The following is a 20,616-nucleotide window of genomic DNA, read 5'->3' as shown; positions in this document are numbered from 1 at the left end:
CATTGGAACTGCTTCCATCGCCCCTCTTCCACCTTGAGGTTGAACAATGGCCGGAGCAGGAACAATAGCAAAACCACAGAGAGATTAAAGAGGAAGCCAAGGCAGAGAGGATTTATGCCCTGCTTCCCACAGGGGACACGGGGAGCAGAATAAAAATGGCAACACGGAGTGCTCAGGTGGAGAGAAGGTGAGAGAAGGTGGTAAAGAGCGCCCCCAAGTCTCCCTCTGCCGTCAGATAGTGACTGAGCTGAGGGCAGGGAGGAGAAGGCAGGTCAATCCCACCACAGAGGCCATGGCGACCGCGTGGCTCAGGACCAGGCCGGAGGCGTGACAGCGCACTGAGTCGGGCCTGGGTCAGCCAGGGAAGGTCCACTGGACCCCGACAGCACCAGCAGAACAGACCACACCACAAGCTAGTCCCAGGAGACCAGTGGGACCCAGAGGACAGCAGCGGGCACCCAAGGGCCAGCCACTCTTCTCCCATAGCCTGGGGGACGTTCAGCCTTTCCTTCCGTGCAGACACTGTCCTGGGGAGGCTGGAGAGAGGCCAGCCTTGAAGGAGCAAGAAAGCCCCCAAATAGAGTGGCTGAAGGAGGAATATTTATCCGAAAGAGACAAGAACCCGAAACAGGCAGAGGCAGAAAATATCTTTTATTGGCCAGTTGACGTTTCCCCCCAACTCATGGTCAGTGCAAACTGGGGCTCCCCAGCAAGCCGAGAGCAGTCAAGGAAGGTAAAGAATGCCATGATGATTGCACATCTGAATGTAACACAAAGATTCTGACCTGCTAATGTGTGTTTGTTTTCCAAAAATCCATCTTTAATGTTTTGTCACAGTTGAAGCCTCCTTTGTCCCCTCTTCGCGGTAAGGCGGCTGCAGTGTTTCATACTCAGGCTGCTATTTTTGCTCTGCACATTAGTGCCAAGCAATCACCAAAGCCTCCCTCCTCCCCTCCCTCCCGTGGGTGAACCTGCCTTTTCCAGTCTTCGGCATTCAGTTCCTGCCTTTTTGACGACATTAAAACACATACACACACACTTGCGGCCGTGCTGGCTTTGTTGACAATTCCCATCTCTCAGGCTAGACCGAGAGCTGACTGGAGGCCCCAGCACAAAATGCTTCCCTGAACGAAGTCATGTAGGTAGCAAAGTGTCAGATGGGATCTGACAATTCATACCCTAATTACCAGCAAGAAAGTCTCATGGCTTAGCCCATTTTGCAGTTGATATCTCGAACAGGGAGAGATAAAACAGCATACATTAATACTGTATAAGACTAGAACCAGGGGCTTCCCTGGTGGCACAGTGGTTAAGAATCCACCTGCCAATGCAGGGGACATGGGTTTGAGCCCTGGCCCGGGAAGATCTCACATGCCGCGGAGCAACTAAGCCTCTGTGCCACAACTACTGAGCCTGTGCTCTAGATCCCACGAGCCACAACTACTGAGCCTGCGTGCTACAACTACTAAGCCTGCATGCTACAACTACTGAAGCCTGTGCACCTAGAGCCCATGCTCCACAACAAGAGAAGCCACCACAGTGAGAAGCCTGCGCTCCGCAACAAAGAGTAGCCCCCGCCCGAGAAAGCCCTCGCGCAGCAACGAAAACCCAATGCAGCCAAAAATAAATAAATAAATTAATTAATTAATTATTTAAAAGAAGAAATGTGAGTTTGGGATTAACAGATACACACTACTATTTATAAAATAAATAGACAACAAGGACCTACTGTATAGCACAAGGAACTCTGTTCAATATCTTGTAATAACCCATAACGAAAAAGAATCTGAAAAAGAGTATATATATATATATATATATATATATATATATATATACATACATATATATATATATATAGAACTGACTCACTTTGCTGTACAGCTGGAAACAGCACAACATTGTAAATCAACTGTACTTCAATTAAAAAAGGAAAAAATATTAAAAGTAAAAAAAAATTAAATTAAAAAGCTCCTATAGGGGCTTCCCTGATGGCGCAGTGGTTGAGAATCTGCCTGCCAATGCAGGGGACACGGGTTCGAGCCCTGGTCTGGGAGGATCCCACATGCCGCGGAGCAACTGGGCCCGTGAGCCACAACTGCTGAGCCTGCGCGTCTGGAGCCTGTGCTCCGCAACAAGAGAGGCCGCGATGGTGAGAGGGCCGCGCACCGCGATGAAGAGTGGCCCCCGCTTGCCGCAAGTAGAGAAAGCCCTCGCACAGAATCGAAGACCCAACACAGCCAAAAATAAATAAATAAATAATTCCCAAAAGAACTGAATGTTTTAAAAAAAAAAAAAAAAAAAAAAGCTCCTATAACATAGTGTAGCCAGCTGGAGCAGGTTTCTCTAACTGAGCACTGCTGACACTTTGGTCTGGATAATTCTGGGCTGTGGGCTCTCCCGTGCACTACAGACGTTCAACAGTGTCCCTGGCCTCTACCCACTAGATGCCAGTAGCACTTGCCTCCCAGCGTGACAGTCTAAAATGACTCCAGACACTGCCAAACATCCCCTGGGATGGGGGATGGAGGATCATCCCCCCGCATCGAGACCTCACGAGCCGGAACATACACAGTAAAATCGGGGGTTGAGGAAAGTCTGCACTGGAGGGAGGTTGGACAAAATGGCTTTGCATCAAGTCTCCGGTTTTCAACAACCGCTCAGGATGAAAATGTCAGTGACAAGGATGATAATGACATTTCTTTAGTCTATTACTACTAGAGTCTTCTGGGAACCACTTTCTGCTTCCCCCTTCCTTCTCTCACTCCTGTCTGCTCTGGTTAAAGAAATTATAACAGCCAAAGGAAGGCTCTGACTCGCTCATCAAGGTCGGCACCCAAGCCAGAGTAGGGTGTCATCTTACCCAGCTTCCAACATTTGCTCGTCTCAAGACCCCGGGTGTAGCATGATTAGACTCAGGCCCACCCACCTGGATTTGGAAGAGTGACCATTTGACCTCCTGAGCACCCCTCTGAGCTATATCATTCTACCATTCCTCTTTCCCTGCAAATCATAGAGATGCCAGCCCTCACCTCCGCAAGCAGAGGCAAAGCTAGACATTTCTGAACCTGGACGACATCATTCCCACTGGATCCCCCCAGCCCCCTTCCTGCAGCCAGCCTCCATCCCAGACACCCCTCTGCCCTCTCCCCAGGCTTAGCCCTGGAGCACAGATAGACATGTGGCTCCAGCTCTGCAGTGGCCTTTTGGCATCCTCAGGGCTCCTGTTTACTCTGAGATTATTGTTACCTGCTCCCCCAAGCCACATCACTCCCTGGAGCAGTGCCTGCCCAGGCTGGCCGGGCTGTGCACAGGGCGAGGGGAGTGAATGAATCAGAACACTCCATTTACATTCCTGTCCTCTTCGAATCATTTGTAAATCTCCCCTATCTCGTACCAGCCTCCAACCCTCGTTGGAAAACATATGTTTGGGAGGTTCCTTTCCTTCAGGTTTGGGGAGTAGTTCTTATATGTCATCATCACTCACCAGCATTTAGCAATCATTGCTCATGTAGGACGCTGGGACAAGAGAGATGGAAAAGACATGGTCCCTGCCCTCGGGGAGCCAACAGGCTTAGAAAAGTCAAAATAACATGGCCTTTGCCCTCAGAAAGCCCGGGTTTAAATCCTCAGGCCCTGACTTGTCTGCTGAGTGACCTGTAGCCAACCCTTCACTCTTACGATCCTCAGTTTTCTAATCTGTAAAATGGGTTTGTACCTCACAGTTTATTGTATAGGATCATTTAAGCAAAAAGGACTTATCTGTAACAAGAGAGATGTTTAAGAATATACATAAATATCAACCTCCAGTTGGGAGAGAGGACATCAGGACATAAAAAATATAAAAGATGCACATGGATGTACATGTAACAGCAGACATATTTTTAGAGAGCCTCTTGAGTATCTTTTTTTTTTTTTTTTAATTTTTATTTATTTATTTATTTATTTATGGCTGTGTTGGGTCTTCGTTTCTGTGCGAGGGCTTTCTCTAGTTGCGGCAAGTGGGGGCCACTCTTCATCGCGGTGCGCGGGCCTCTCACTATCGCGGCCTCTCTTGTTGCGGAGCACAGGCTCCAGACGCGCAGGCTCAGTAGTTGTGGCTCACGGGCCCCGTTGCTCCGCGGCATGTGGGATCTTCCCAGACCAGGGCTCGAACCCGTGTCCCCTGCATTGGCAGGCAGATTCTCAACCACTGCGCCACCAGGGAAGCCCCCTCTTGAGTATCTTGATTAATGGTCCCCTATGGGTAAGCCAGCTTCCCTCTACCCTGACCCCACTTGCCAATACAGCTTCAGGGAGGGCAGAGAGGGGTGGGCAGGAAGAGGTGGGCTTCAAAACTCCAGAGCAAGGAGGAGGGGCCCAAATGGGGTGAGGTGAGCCCAGAGGACAGGGCCTCTTGGACCCTCCCCAGGTGGGACTCAGAGAGAAAACCATTGGGGGGAGAAGTTCTGCACCAGAGAAGGCGTGGGCAGCCCCCACAGAATTAAGAGCGTGGTGAGCCGGGATGGACAGAAGCGCTTGGCTGACTCTCAGGAAACCCCTGAGCTCCCCTGTGGCCTCAGCAAATAAGGGACAGAGGCCACCAGTGTGATGCCACCAGAAGGCAGGGCAGGAAGCAGACCAACCACCCCTCGGCAGACATGGCCAGTGCACACGAGGCCCCATATGGCCATCTGGGGAAGGAGAGGGCAGAGGAGAAGAATCTGGAAGACTAAAGAGTTACCCAAAAGGGACCGAGTTACGCCAAAAAAGACTGTTTTCAACTACTGGGTTGGACAAAGTTTTAAGTTGAACTGGACTAAATTTAGTTAGTTCCCCACTTCCCTAGGCAGGGCTCCTGGGGAAGATGAAAGCAGTTTTAGATCAGACTTGTGCGAAGGGCCACACCCAGGGACTCCAGAGGAGCTGCCTGAGATGAGCTTTCAGAAAGTCTCCCACGATAAGCAACATTTCTGCTCAGAAGGGACAACTCCAGTGGCCTTCCCGTATCCAGGGCCTAACAGGAGCCTCAGTGTCTCCTGGACTAGTAGGTGGTGGTTCTCGGGCTCTGTCTGTGGTGGGCTCTTTCCCTCAGACAGACTCGGAGTCAAAGGAAACGCGTCTGGGAACAAGTCACACTCACGAGTCACAATGGACCCTGCTCTGCCCGGGTCCATTCAGCATTACCACCTCCCGCTCCGAGTTACGTGTAAAGTGCCTGTTCCCTGCACCTTCTTGGAGCCTGCAGATGCATTCTGGGCTAATGGACCGTGCATGCCTGGCCCCTGATAAATCCTGCCAAATCCCAAAGTAGGTTAATCCAATGGTTTTTGGGCCGGGTGCGTTCTTACAAAATGGAGATGAGAACAAATAGGCACCCCAAGCTCAGCCCTTCACCCTCCAAGAATTTCCCTGAAATCACATAAGGCCCCCCCTTCGTTAGCATCCCCCCAAAAAGGAGAGTGCTTTCCTACATTTGAAGCTCTCAGGCTCTGCACCGGGTAAAGGGGGCATTTAATCCCCACTTTCCAGATCCGTAAAGCTGAGGCCCTGAGCAGCTACGTGACGTCTCAAGGTCAGTCAGTGTCAGAGCCAGGTCTAGTGCAGCAGGATGATTAGCTTGCTGCCTTTCCACACCCTGCAGAGCCCTCGGAAGCTGAAGCAAATGGGATTATCCCCCTCTATGAAATATTGCGCCCTAGACTCCTGGGCAAGACGATCATGAAGTTTCAGGAACCTTCTCTCCTCCCCTCAGACCACACACAGCTTCTCCTTAGCCTCTCCTCATCCCCACTTTCCGTCTGCCTTCACCACTCCTCCCTCACCCCTCGTTAACATTTGGCTCACCTTCTGACCTACCTCATCTAGTAGCAGCTACTTACATCGCAATAGCATAAAACAGTTGCTACTTCTTGGAGTTGTTATGAAGATAAAAATGAGATAATCTTTGAAAGTGCTTAGCTTGGTGCTCGCTGCAGAGAAAAGCCTTCAGTAAGGCTCCTATTATTAGCAATTACCACCCAACACAAAACAATCAAAAACACAGGGGAGCCCAAAGAAGCGAATCAGCCAACATTTATTGAGCATCTACTACTCTATAAGAAAACGAAAATGAAAATTATTCTAGGAAGTGGCAGGCCTCGCAGTCCTCCTCCCACCCACCTGACCCCGCACGCCCCGCGCCACCCTGTTTCCTCTCTCAAGCGTCACACCACTAGTATCCCAGTTGCTCAAGCCTGGGAGTCATTTTGATTCCTATTCCCACCACTCCACTCCTATCTAATTGCTTCCTAAGTGCTTTCGACTTTATTCCTATATAGCGCCCAAGTCCAGCTTCTCCTCTCTAACACCCCTACCACTGCTTTCTCTCCCACTAGGACTATAAAGGAACATCTTTCCTCCAACATTCATTATCCAGGAGCTGTAATTAGGGGGCTGCAGAAAGATGCAAACTTGCCATGATGTGAAAATATTCACGCATTTGCATTTCAGCATCCTCCCCGCTTAACACTAGTAACTGTCCCTACCCATCAAGCCACTCTCACATGCAAATGCCATGCAAAGGGATTGCAAAGGGACACTGAACATTTGGCTAAAGTTGCAGGATTTCATGAAGTTGATGAAAGTGACGTTGGAGACCTGCCCCTGAGCCAGTGCTGGAGGAGAGCCTGGCAGAGTGACAGCAGTGACAGCTGAGGAAGAGAAGACGGACCGGGCTCCAGGCACGACGGGCACATCAAGGGAATGGTGTGAACATCAAAGGATTGAAAACGGACCTTGGGGAAGGCGGGGAAGCCTTGAACATTTCCATGATTCTGCTTTGAAAGTCAAGGGAGAAGTGGAGGGTGCCACATCGTGCTGTCCTGTCATTTTTTCAGAAAAAACCACACCCCTCAAAAGTCAACAATTGGATGGACCTAGAGATTGTCACACTGAGCGAAGTAAGTCAGACAGAGAAATACAAATATCATATGACATCTCTTACATGTGGAATCTAAAAAAAGGTACAAGTGAACTTATCTACAAAACAGAAATAGAGTTACGGATGTAGAAAACAAACTTATGGTTACCAGGAGGTAAGTGGGGAGGGATAAACTGGGAGATTGGGACTCACATACACACACTACCATATATAAAATAGAGAACTAGTAAGTACCTACTGTATAGCACAGGGAACTCTACTCAATACTCTGTAATGACCTGTATGGGGAAAGAAGCTAAAAAAAGAGTTGATACATGTATATGTATAACTGATTCACTTTGCTGTATAGCAGAAACTAATACAACATTGTAAATCAACTATGCTCCAATAAAAGAAAAAATAGTGATCACAGATCACCGTAACAAATATAATAATAATGAAAATTTTGAAATATTGCAACAATTACCAAAACGTGACATAGAGACACGAAGTGAGCAAATGCTATTGGAAAAATAGAGCCAATAGACTTGCTCGACGCAGTTGCCACAAACCTTCAATTTGTAAAAAAGAAAAAAAAAAGCAGTATCTTCAAAGTGCAATAAAGTGAAGCTCAGTAAAATGGAGAAAAAAAGTAAACAATTGATTCATTCCTTGTTCTAAGATCTAGCACAGAGCTGCAATTATTACATGAGCATTGCGAAATTTAAGAAAAAGTTTTTTCAGAATTTTTTGTATCATTTTTCAAAATTGTATATTAACCAAACCTTTGTAGAAACTATTTACTAAAAAATGTGGCCTTCCTCCAACACGGTCCTCAGATAATAAGGGTTCCTCATCTTGCAGTTTTCTGCCGCAGGGTGTTTGCACTCTCCCCACTACAGCATGTCTGGCTGAACTCGCCCTTACTGACAAGCTTCCGTGCTGCCCCACTGCCCAGGACTAAAGTCCCGAATTCTTCCCCTAGCATCACGGCCCTGCACAATCTGGAGGCTCCCCCCTTTCCACTCCCAGCCTCTGCACCCCTGCTCCCTCTGGGCTGCAGCCTTGCCACTTCCCTGTGAGTCCTCCCCGGTGCCCCGCTCTTTCTAGCTGAAGGACCTTTGTTCATATTCCCTCTGCTGCCTGGAACCCTCTTTACTGGGAGAGGAGATACAGTGCTAGTTTGTTCAAAGAAGACACTTTAATAAATATTTGTAAAATGAAGGAATGAGCTGTGAAAGTTCTTCCTGATTCTGACAAATTCAAATGTCTGTTAAGACACACATCCCATCACTCTTGGAAGCATTCCACTGCCAACCATCCCTGAATCTGCCATGTGATCCCCACCTCCTGCTATATCTGTAAATGAAGAATCTAGCACACCTTACTAGAATATCTTCTTCCTTTTATGATTGCATTAGAGCAAGCTACCATTGTTCTAGAAGCAAGATCCCAGAGCACATCAATCCCTAGCATTTCGAATGTCCAGGAGCTCTCAGCAGGGGGTGGGATACTGGAGACACCCCGGGAGGAGTGTCACCAATACATTTTCAAAGATTAGCCCCAAATTCTACCAGTATTCTTCTGAACAATGGCAGTGTGACTCCTTATGGCTACTATAATTTTTGTATCTTCAAAATCACTCCTTTCAAGCTGCACTACATATAATAAAGCACACTAAATAATCCACCTCTGTGCCCCCCCATAGGTCGGCTCTCGTCTCCACTCCTGGTTCCCGTAGCTACCCAGAAGGCGGCCCTCACACCTGACAGCAGAGCCTGGTGCAGAGGGCAGCTAGAACCCATCGCAGCATTTGGCCAAGGACAATTTTGGGCTGGGGGAGTCTTCAGCTTCCAGGAGCTTGGAACATCCCAGAGAGTTAATGTACTTCAAAAAAGAGGAAAAAATGGGAAAGGTTGGTGGGTCATCTTTTGAACCAGAGGCCATCTTGCTTTACCTTCTAAGTTATCAGTGGGGAGGAAAAGGAAAAAAAGAAAACTCTTCACAGTTGAGGGAATTTATTTAAATTATTTCAGAATTTCTTTCTAGTTGTTTACGGAGCCCACCAAGCCAATTCTCATCTAATTTCTGCTATTGTTGAAGGAATAAGGCTTGATGGTGTGAAACTGCTTGAGGACTTCCTATCCTTAACCCCCCACTTTAAATCATAACTTGAATGCTATTTAGAGGGGGAAATTTCTTGGTAGACTATAAAAATGGAATTGATACACTGGAGGGAAAAAAATCAGTAGGTAAATACGTTTGGGGCCTTACGTAAGTACATCTTAGAGCCAGTTTCCAGGAAGTAGCTTGCTTACTGAGTTTAATTATAATACCTTTTGGATTCAAAAATAAGACAAACGCTAGAGGCCAGGTTCTTTTTTTTTTTTTTTTTAATATTTATTTATGGCTGTGTTGGGTCTTCGTTTCTGTGCGAGGGCTTTCTCCAGTTGCGGCGAGCGGGGGCCACTCTTCATCACGGTGCACGGGCCTCTCACTATCGCGGCCTCTCTTGTTGCGGAGCACAGGCTCCAGACGCGCAGGCTCAGTAATTGTGGCTCACGGGCCTAGCCGCTCTGCGGCATGTGGGATCTTCCCAGACCAGGGCTCGAACCCGTATCCCCTGCACTGGCAGGCAGACTCTCAACCACTGCACCACCAGGGAAGCCCTAGAGGCCAGGTTCTAATGGGGAAAGAAATAAAAAGATGAGCACTGAGATTCATCACTAGCTCTGGCCAAGGTTGAAACATACATGACGAGGTAAAAAACGGTCTTCACTGTTTGTGCTGAGGCAGAACATACAGCTTGTCAAACTCCCACCTCTACAAACAATGGTAAATGGTGTGGCACCTCCAAATCGGGGCTGGGATTCCAAGGCTTCCAAACGTACGTGTGGGTCCTCAAAATGCGACAAACATGAAACACAGCCTGATGGAGAGTCTCCATGGCAGCATGAGGACGGTCTTCCAGCCTCACACATACTAAGACATGAGGTGAAGTGAGCTCAGATATATCAATAAAATGCCCGGGAGCCCAGTGGGGTGTTGTGAACAGAAAACAATGTATTTTTTAGGCTGGGGAAATATCCTGAGGACAGTGCCTAAGAGCAAAAAGATGCAAAAGGAGACAGAAAGGAAGCAAAACTCTTAGGGGGAGGGGCAGAGGGGACCCTGGCCAGGTGGGTGGCAGGCAACCACAGAGAAAGCAATTTCCACCAGCAGCCAGTGTAGGTGTGCCTGGGACTCATCTACAAAAGAACAGCATTTCTCCGAAGACCAAAGGAAGGACGGCTAGCAGCAGTTCAAGAAGCTCAGAAGGGTGAAAGCCGATCAGAATGCAGAAAGTCCAAAGGGTCAGTGCCATAACTGAAGCCCAGCAGGGCCTTGGTGTAGAGTGAAGGGGATAAACCCGTCACAATTGGTTTGCTGATCTGTTCTGTCTGGCTTGTGCAGGGCTGGCCTGCATAGTGATTGATATGTTTGAATTGGGAGGTTTCAAATAAACAACCAGATTTCTGGCTTCTCTTAAAAACTACAAAAAAAAAAAAAAACACTACAAAATCTGGCCAAAATTCCTCTGTCTATTCAATCTGAAAATATTTATTGAGCATCTACTCTGTGCCAAGTATTATTCCAGGCCCTAAGGATACAACAGTGGGAGAAAAAAATCCTTGATGTTATGGAGTTTCCATTCTAGTGGGAAAGACAAATGATAAATAAATCCCTGTGCCAGGTGGTGGTAAATGCCATGAAGGAAAGGAAAGCAAGGCTGTGGGAGTGAGAGTAGAGGGCTGCTATGAGAGGTCGAACAGTCGGGACGGACCTCCCTGCTCGTTATGGTAACATCCAGTTCAAGCTGGGGGATGGCTTCCGCCACGGGCAGGGCCGGCTCTCTAGTTTGCTACAGTCCACAGTCCCACGAGTCTCTGCTGTTACCCACTCCTGGCCTAGAGGAGCAGGCAAAAGGGCAAGAGCTGAGATGGCAAGAGGGAGGCGACAGGAACTGACAAGGCCAAGAGAAAGCCTCTGAAAGAGAGGGGCCTCTGGGAAGGGCTGGCAAAATTGCCTCAACTGGTGCAACAGAGACTCTGCTTGTTTCAGTTCCTCAAATCAGTGTACCCTCTTAGAACAAAAGAAGCATCTGTCCTTCCACCAGTGAGTAGGTGGCATGGATTTGCTTCCGGGAGGACCAGCCTCCTGTGGGAGGAGGAGAGAGCAGAGGAGGGAAAGGGAGGTCCCATGCTTCTGTACTGTGGGTGGTGGGAACTGAAGGAGCAGCCTGTGAACCACAGCCTGGAACGCTCCCGTGAGAGCTTCTAGTAAACACCCCAGGCTGAACCAAGTTTCACGGAGGCCCAAGCACAGCCTTCCTCTTCCTGCACCACCAGTCTCCACCTCGGCTCTGTCCTCTCCGGGAGGAGCCCCAGCACCCAGCACACACAGGCTCCCCACGGCCTTGGGGACCCGGATGCTACATCCCCAGTGCCCCATCAGCTGCACTGTCTTCAGCTGGCCCCCGGTCTCCTGTCATGATGCCCTGTAAACAGCCACGTTAGGCGGGGGTAGCAGTGTGCCCCTAAGAAGTCAGAGAGGGCTGGAGGAGCCCAAGACTCACAGCCTGTCCCTGAAGGAGAGATCGTCCTTGGGCCCTGGGATGGTGTCTGCAAAGTGGGAAGCTAAGCTGAGGGGAGTGTCAGGCATGGGGTCGGGCCCTAACAGTGGGGATCCTATTGGGTCTGTGGACTACATTAAAATGACTCTCCTCTAAAAATATAGGACCCAAGTATTTCAGCCAGCACTCTTCTGAGTAGGAATCAGCCACACTCTGGAACTTGGTTTTCAGACCCAAACTTCAGGTTGCTCAGCCAAGAGGGAACTCAGAGAGCGCTTCCCCCACTGGCCTGGCACCACTCACCATCTCCTTACCAGGTTAGTAACCTCAAGGGCAAGAGTTTGTCTCCCTGGGGACTCAGGGGCTGGCCTGCATTTTTTGCATCTCTCTTAGGAAGTGAGGGATAGTCAGGACATCTCTTAGTAAAACTGAAGATTACTGACAAAATTCCCTTGCTGCAAAAAGAAATCTCCCCCTGGCAGAAGCAGCCTAACATTCTTGTAATGTGGGGTTCTTAATCTTTCCTGTGCCTGGACCCTTTGGCAGTTTAGTGAAGTCCAGAGCTGATCTCAGCATAATGTTTCTAAATGCATAAAATAAAAAAATAGGACTACAAAGAGTATATTGAAACAGTTATCAAAATATGTTTTTAAAATTATGATGTCATAAAGTCGGTGCTTCTTTATTAACGTTCTATATAAAAGATTTGTGGTAGGGCCTAATAAACTGCATAATTATGAGGTGATGATGAGTATAAATGGTATTTTGAGATATTTGCAACAATTGTAATGCAGTATGAATATAATCTGTGATTTCTATTACTGTGCTCCATTGCCTGCATTCATACCAAAAGGAGGTAAGTTAGTAAGGGTTAGTGTAACTAAAGATGTAACACTACACTTCTTTCATGCTCTTAAGATAATGTTCTATATACAAATTCTCCTGTAATACACCGATTTAAATTCATACTAAAGTGTAAATGGTTGTTCTGGGCCCTTTCCTCAGCATAGATAGGACAGTGGTGATAATGGGGCCACACATGAGGGCACTAAGCACTAAGAATCAAACAGAAGGGAAAGGTATTCCACAAAGAAAGGGGATCACTGGGACTTCCCTGGAGGTCCAGTGGTTAAGACTCCACCCTTCCATTGCAGGGGGCATGGGCTTGATCCCTGCTCGCGGGAACTAAGATCCCGCATGTCGTGTGGCATGGCCAAAATACATATATATAAATAAATAACTCTCAGATGTTTATACTTTAAAGGGGGGGGAGGGGCGGATCACTGAAAGTAGGAGAAGACTGTATCAACAAAAGCAAACTTCCCCATGTCACTCATGACTGGGCCGCAAGGAACTGTCCTCTGCCGTTTTTCTGCCTCCCAGAAGTCTGACCCTGCACTCTCCAGAATCAATGAGGGGGTCTGGCTGCTTTGAGTTCTCTGAGGCTTCCCCTGATTGCTCATTAAAAGTAACCATTCAGTCCTAGTGAATTGATTTACTTCACCGCAGTCCTCGAAGGATGCTACAGATCAAAAGGTATCTAGAAAAAATGCTTGTGAAGATGCTGACACCAGTCCCGACACCTGCGGGCGATGCATGCCTGGCGCTTGTTGCAGGAGAGCAGGCCGCTCCCGATGGGGGAGCGTGGCTCACAGAGGAAAATGGATGCGAGGGTTGCATCAGAGAAGGCACCTGGATTTAGGCGTTGTTGTTCACTCTTTGTCTATAGAGACAAGTGAAACTGGCCAGTCACTCCCTTTTCAAAACGAAAATACAGAATATAAAAGTCTACTCAATAAATACAACAAAGATGAAAAAGACATCGATTCCATAAAGGTGAGGAGAAAACACCAAGTCACTAGAGAAAGAAGGGTGGAAGAGATAAGCACACACAAGCACAAACACACAGAGTAGAAGACAGAGAGGGGGAAATAGCAGGATAAAGAGAGAAACCCCAATACTCACCGAACCCTTCAAAGAAAAGCTTGGCTCCCTCGCTAATCCTCGCTCTGCATGGAAAATAAACCATCACTAGATCAAAAGCTTGGATAAACACTGTAGCATTTGTAATTCAGAAAGCACTCTAATTTCTAGCTAAATTCTGCAAGTCTCTGTTCCTCATCTGTTAAGGAAGAAAATCTCCTGCTCCTCATTGCTGAAAACAGCAAGTGGCAAAAGATGCCCAAAGATGTATCAAGTCCTGTTGCATTTTCACAACCGTAGGCATAAGTGATACCCCATCTCAGTGTTCCCCTGCCTGCGGACATGCTAAGGTAAGGGCGGTGGACCTGTGTGGTCCTGCTGAGCCTGGGAGAGACAGGCTGACTCAGAGACTCAGAGCAGAGTACCCCCCACCCAGGGGGCCACAGGATCCAGCAAGCAGAAGGTGGAGGGGTCTCCCTGTATTCCTTTACCCACAGCCACCTCAGGGCCTTGGGACAATGTCATTCCTTGTCTGTTCCTGGGACATCCCTCCTGGGCAAGGACCATCAAGCACCTTCAAACACCTTTACGTTCCTCCCAGCGGTATCAGTGATCTGAGGATAGATAAGCCAACGTGCTGATTTGCATGCACTTTGAAATCCTTTAAAAATAAAGACATTTAGTCACCTTCAGGATGGGAATTTTTTTTTCTTTTTTTTTTCCTTTGGCGGTGCCTCTCGGCTTGCGGGATCTTAGTTCCCCAACCGGGGATTGAACCCATGCCCCCTGCAGTGAAAGTGTCGAGTCCTAACCACTGGACCACCAGGGGAGTCCCCAGGATGGGATTTTTTTATTCGAAATACCTGATCCAGCCTGATGGCCAAGAGTAATATTGGCAAAGAAGGAAGAAAAAACACAAGTAGCCTCTGATTTAAGATACCCCTGTTTTCATGATTTAATAACGATACAAGGCAAAGGGTTTAGGTAACAGATCAGAAGTCCAGTGAACGTTCACGGAGCCCTGCTACACCCCAGGCATGGTGGATTATAGAGATGCGGAAGAGAGTCAGACCCATGGAGCACACAGGCAGGGCTCCCAGGTTTATTACAACCACTTCTGCCCATCGCAGTGCCCACTTCTGGGAGGACAAGGAGCCGTGTCGATTCTCTACTCATCACAACCACCCGGCAGGCTGGGTTTGATTACATGCCCACTGTACAGCTGTGCAAACTGAGGTGGCAAGGCCACAGGCAGCCCATGAAGACCCAGGTCTCCCTGGGGGGCTCTTTGCACGCGGGGTGCTGAATTAGGCACTGCTGGTAGCACAGATCCAGAGAAGGAGAAGAGCAGCCTTCAGGGAGGGACATGTCCTGGAGCACTGCAGGGTGATGGATTCAGGGGCAGGGAGGAGATGGCAGGACCAATGAGTCCAAATAGCAGAGGTGACCTGGGGCGGGGAGAGCACAGTGTGGCCAGACCTGGTCCCCGCCACCCCACTGGCATATTGAGGTACACTTTCTCCATTCTGTCGGCCCACTGCACACTGCCCCCTTCTTTTGGAGAACCCCCCTGTGGTTTGGGGGGAGGCTGGCAGTCAGAAGAGCAAGCCATGACCCAAGCTGAGCCAACCAAATAGGACCTCACCCCTCTGGCTGAAATAACTGAACCCAAGGAGTGGGCAAAGATCCCAACCACCAGATCAGAGACTTTTTCTGAGATCTGTAAAATCAAAGGTGGTTTGCGATACTACCAAGTTGAAGTCTGGAACCCTAGTGGTCATCTCTCCTTCTGTGTGAAGCCTGCCTGGCATGGAAGAGGGCGGAGTGGAGACAGGACAGGCAGAGAGAGCTCCAGGAACACCTAGATCCCTAGATCCAGGCTTCCCGAGGCCAGCACTGCCCTTCCCTTTCCACGGTCTAGTGGGATGAGCCAGTAACTTCTCCTTTTTCTTTAAGCTGGTTGGGTTGAACTTCTGAAGCCAATGACTAAAGGACTTCTGGCCAGTGCACAGTCATGACTTACCGCGTCGGGTGAAAGGAGCCAGAAACGTGTACTTCGTGGTGGGACAGAATCTATTTCTGTGGACACAGAGGCCTCAGAGGGACACACATGGGCCAACGTGCAAAGGAGAGACAGACGGTGCTGGGACAGGCAGCAGAGAGACCAGCGAGGTGCCTGCAGTTCCCCGTGTGATGCACCAACCATGAGCCTTTGCTGGAAATGGGCACCGCAGACGTGCCCGACAGGGAATAATCCCACACTTAACAACTTATTCCCTCTCAATATGGTGTGGCCCTGAGATCTCCTCACACTGGAGGGGTGCTGTGTGTGTGGCCCTTGCTAGATCTGGTGAGCGTGGGCTCTGCCGGGAAGACCAAGCATGAAGGCTGTGGTTGCAGGGAACCCCTCCTCAGTGTGTCAGGGTGAAGAGCTCCAGGCCTGGGGATCCAGGGAAGGATTTTGTCTGGGGGCTGTTTCATCAACAGACACCCATTTGATTACTTGTGTGGAGGCAAACCGCACTGCCCTCAGGCAGAGACTGAGTCACCCAACAGAAAGTCATATTACACAATAAGAATTATCTGGAGCAACTGAATCTTTAGCATTGCAGACTTCCCAGTCTTTCTTCCTATAATAACGTGTCCAAAGAAAGTTAGGTCCTGGACTCTACATGAGCACAGACTCAGGTGGGAGCCAAGAGGCTCACATGGCGAGGATGAAGGCTGGCTTGGCGAGAAATACATTGAATATACATAATATAATTACATTGAAATAGTTATCAAAATATGTTTTTAAAATTAGAATATGGTAAGGTTCGTGCTTCTTTATTAACATTCTATATAAAAGTTTTGGAGTGGCGACTAATAAGCAGCGTAATTATGAGGTAATGATGACTATGTGGTATTTTGAATTACTTGCAACAATTGTAATGTAATATGAATATAATCCATGATTTCTATTACTGTGCTTCATTGTCTGCATTCATACCAAAAGGAAATAAGTTATGAGAGTTGGTGTAACTAAAGATGTAACAGTACAATTCTTTCATGCTCTGGAGATAATGTTCAATATACAAATCCTCTGGTAGCCCACTGACTCAAATTCACACTAAAGTGTAAATGATTGTCCTGGGCCCTTTCCTCAGAGTAGATAAGACAGTGGTGACAGTGGGACCGAATATGAGACCACTAAGCGCTGGGAATCAAAGAGAAGGGAAAGATATTCCGTGGTGACTGAAGCAGCCACACTTCAAACCTGCTGACAAAAACCCTCACACACACACTACCGCGGAGAAGGACATTCACTGCACCATTTTGTATAATAGCTGTAAAGAGAAAATAACTCGTGTCCATCAGTAGGGGACAGGCTAAATCAACTGGTACTTCGCACAATGGACTGCAATATTCTGAGTGGTTACAAAGGAATGAAGCCCTTCATACGCTGACATGGAAAGAGCTCCAAGACATTTTATTTAGTAAAATAATAACAAATAATGGAAACGTGCTAAACAATGTTTACAGTATGCTGCCTTCAAGGCAAGAAAGAGATACAAATTAGAATATGTATTTAGATTTGCTTGAATTTGCATAAAGAAACACTGAAAGGATAAGAAAAAAAAAAGGTTCCAGGACAGCAAGCAGTGGAATAGATGGAGACAGACAGGAAGCTGAATCTGCACGGTGGACCTTTCAGTTGTTTTCATGTTTGAACAGTGTGTATTCAAAGTAATAATAAAATCACGGTAATACAAAACTGTGTAAAGGACATCATTTTCATTATATAGATCGACTGTTAAAAAATAATAACAGGACTTCGCTGGTGGCGCAGTGGTTAAGAATCCGCCTGCCAATGCAGGGAACACGAGTTCGAGCCCTGGTCCGGGAGGATCCCACATGCCGCGGAGCAACTAAGCCCGTGCGCCACAACTACTGAGCCTGCACTCTAGAGCCCACAAGCCACAACTACTGAAGCCGGCGCGCCTAGAGCCCGTGCTCCGCAACAAGAGAAGCCACAGCAATAAGAAGCCCGTGCACCACAACGAAGAGTAGCCCCCGCTCACCGCAACTAGAGGAAGCCCACGCACAGCAACGAAGACCCAAAACAGCCAAAAATAAATAAATAAAATAAATAAATTTTTTTAAAAATAATAAAAAAAGATGTTTTAAACCTGGAATAGACCCCACTGCGCTGTGCTGGACTGTGTCAAGCCTCAAAGGCACTGAACAAATATGAATCCCTGTCACACCCTGATACAACAGGTGCAGCATGACACCCCCTGGTTCTCTGATCAGGAAGTCTTCTTCTTAATCTCGCCACGATCCGCCCATCGTTAACGCCACCAAGCTCAAGTCTCACAGGCCACACAGGTTGTTGTCACTCAGCTCCTGGCAACCACCCTGGTGCCGAGTTGTAGGCCTGGCATGCAGGCACCCACTTCGATACGTGTTGAGGCTGCATCTGGTCCACAGGCCCTCCAGCCCCGTACCAAGCATCCTTCAGGAAATTGGACTCAACAACCCCTTTCCGCTCTGCTCATTAAAAACCACCACTGCAGCAGGGCTAACCCGGAGCGGCCTCCACGGCGTGGCCCGCTCACTTTGATGTGAGCTGGATTCGGAGAATCGGGTTCATTTACTGCTCCTCTAGCTGCGGGCTCCATCAGCAGTGCACACTCACCATGGTAACGCTCAGACCTCTTTGGGGAACCCTGCTTTTCTCTGAGCTTAAAACTATTCAAAGGAAGATCTATCCAAGTTGATCAATTAAAAGACACTTATTAAATACCTTTTCCAAAGTCAAAACATCTACAACAAGAAGCTGTTAAAAGCATAGATTAGAAGTTGTGTTTCCCTGAGACACGTGCTAAATTAGGTTAAATATTTAACTGGAAGTAAAAAGGCACAGCACACTCATCCAGAGCAAGAAAAGGTCAGAACGCTACCCCTGGGTGAGCCCTCACACAAAGGCTCAGGACACGGAGACTGTGGCTTTCAGGGAACAGGGCACACGTCTGTGTGGTACCCGAATCATTCTCACTGCTTTGTGCTCACGCCCCATGAGCTCTGGCTAAGGGGATATCGGCTCTACTCGTTAAAGGAGAGAACACTGGAAGCATTTAAAATAAATGCTGGTGATTTTCAAAATCATATAAGTTTCCAACAGGCTCAAGAGAACAGGAGGAACAAGGAGAAAAAAGATGGAGGGGAAATCTCCTGAAGGATAAAGGGTGATCGGGGCCGCGTGGATGCTGAGATTTTGTTTGTTTGGCTAATTTTCAGCAATAGGGTTTGTCTCCTCTTGCCTTCTTTTCCAGGTCTATTTCCTGCAGCTGTCACTGGCTGGCTGTTTGGAAGCCCAGCGAATTCAATTCAGAGCTATGTTGTCCCTGAAATGTCAGTGTTGTCCCACTCAATGAAGAAACTGTGATGCCCTGGGACCAGGAGAGCTTATGAGATCAACAGTGCTAATCTGCTATCAAGGAGAACCTCAGTTTCTAACACTTAAGGCTAGAACTTACAAAATAAATTATTTCCTCAATTTAACTGAGCCTGATTTGGAGGGAATATGAAAGGTTGGGAAGTGAAGGTTCTTAATCCCGGGATTCCGGGCTGGAAAGAAGCTTGGCTGGAAAGCTGGAATTCTTCTTTTCTTACTCATGCTAAGAGCATCTATTATGACAGCCCATAATTATATAGATATGGCCATTCCACAGGGCAAATTACATCCACTTAAAGGTCACTACTATCAAAACACAGCACAGCGTGGTTATCTACTGCATGCCTATAATTCTGGCTCGTGACTCTAGCACTAAAAGGGGTTAAATGAGCATATGGAAGATCTCTTGTTAGGAGGAACCAAATGTAGTTCCAGCATTCCAGACCCAGAATGGAGAGTACGGTCTCAAAACACAAACCCATACGGATAAGTCACAGACATAATGTAGTCGGTCAACTCTAACAGCGTAATCTGATGTTACTCATTACACATACACACCTGCCCTCTCCCAAATCAAATAGGACTCTCCCCAGTTACTCACCTACCATACCCTGACAAATGTCTGTACGCGTGGCTCCACCAACGATAAACTGAGGGCTGGGACACAATTCCTGAAAGCAACTGGGGACAAAACACAAGTCACAAGATGCCCAGTGATGGTGGCAGCAAGAGTGAAAGAACTTGATAGTCCCAAAATTCGTGGAAGAGACCTAGGAGAACATTTACTGCACACACCGCATTTTATTGCTGAGGATGCTGAAGCCCAGAGAAGGCAGGAGAGCTGCCCACAGTCACACAGCCAGGGGTGGCAGAGCAGGAGCTGGAGTCCACGGCCAGCTCTTTATCGTGATACATACTGTGTGGGTGTGTGTGTGTGAAAGCGGGTATGGGGAAGGGTAGGAGAAAGGTAAAGGCTGAGATAATGACATGAGGAGCTATGATCTCACCCATTCAGACAACACCCCTATTTACAGGGAGAGGATGAAACTAATGTTTAGCACTCTAACAAAATGCCCTGCACCCTGTGGACACTCATTAAATACTTGACTCAATGATGACCCCATGTGCTGATGGAAACACTGAGGCGTCAGGAAGTGTCCTATACAGAGAGAACTCAGCTCCATTCCCACATCTGACCTACGCTTCCCCTGCTCACCTGCCTCAAAGTGGCAGCCCTACAGCCTTGTATAAAGCTGCTAGCTCCTACCTAAATGGGCCAAGACAGTGCCTTTGGACTGGCTTTTTTTTTTTTCTTCCAAATATTAAAAAAATTCATTAACTTGTTTTCTATTAAAAAAAAATATGTGCATATGGGTAAAAAAAATCTAACAGTAAATAATGCTGTAAAACAAAAAAATTCCTTCTACTTCACATTCTTTGCTGTTAACATTTCTTATGTATCCTTCCAGAAACCGTCTTTTGATTTAAAAGCACACTTACATATATATATCCATTTTTTATCTTGTATATCTTTCCTTAGCACATATAGAGCTTTATCATTTCATTATAAGTACCATGAGTTATTTAGTCAGCCCTCCAATGATGGGACTTAGTTTTGTTTGTTTGTTTGTTTCAATCTCTTGCCATCTCTAGTGGCAATTTAAAGAGAGAAGTGGCATGAGTCAGACTAGGGGTTCTAAAAGTGGACAGCTGCAAATTCTAATCCCAGGTGCTTGACAGCTCCCAGTCTCCAGACATCCTCTCTTG

The 20,616-nt window shown here is 47.5% G+C and overlaps 1 protein-coding gene across 1 annotated transcript in view; it reads right to left on the bottom strand.

Moving 5' to 3' along the window:
• Nucleotides 1-20,616, bottom strand: part of CAPN8 (calpain 8) — a 73,375-nt gene that overhangs the window by 45,466 nt on the left and 7,293 nt on the right. Inside the window, 1 exon segment of the mRNA XM_036827564.1 lies at nucleotides 19,451-19,520. Within this exon segment, the coding sequence (XP_036683459.1) occupies nucleotides 19,451-19,520 (70 nt within the window).

Source organism: Balaenoptera musculus, chromosome 1 (genome assembly GCF_009873245.2).
Source record: "Balaenoptera musculus isolate JJ_BM4_2016_0621 chromosome 1, mBalMus1.pri.v3, whole genome shotgun sequence".
In the NCBI taxonomy this organism is placed as follows: domain Eukaryota; kingdom Metazoa; phylum Chordata; class Mammalia; order Artiodactyla; family Balaenopteridae; genus Balaenoptera; species Balaenoptera musculus.
The sequence above is the reverse complement of the archived record's forward strand: the minus strand, read 5'-3'. Positions and strand labels throughout refer to the sequence as shown.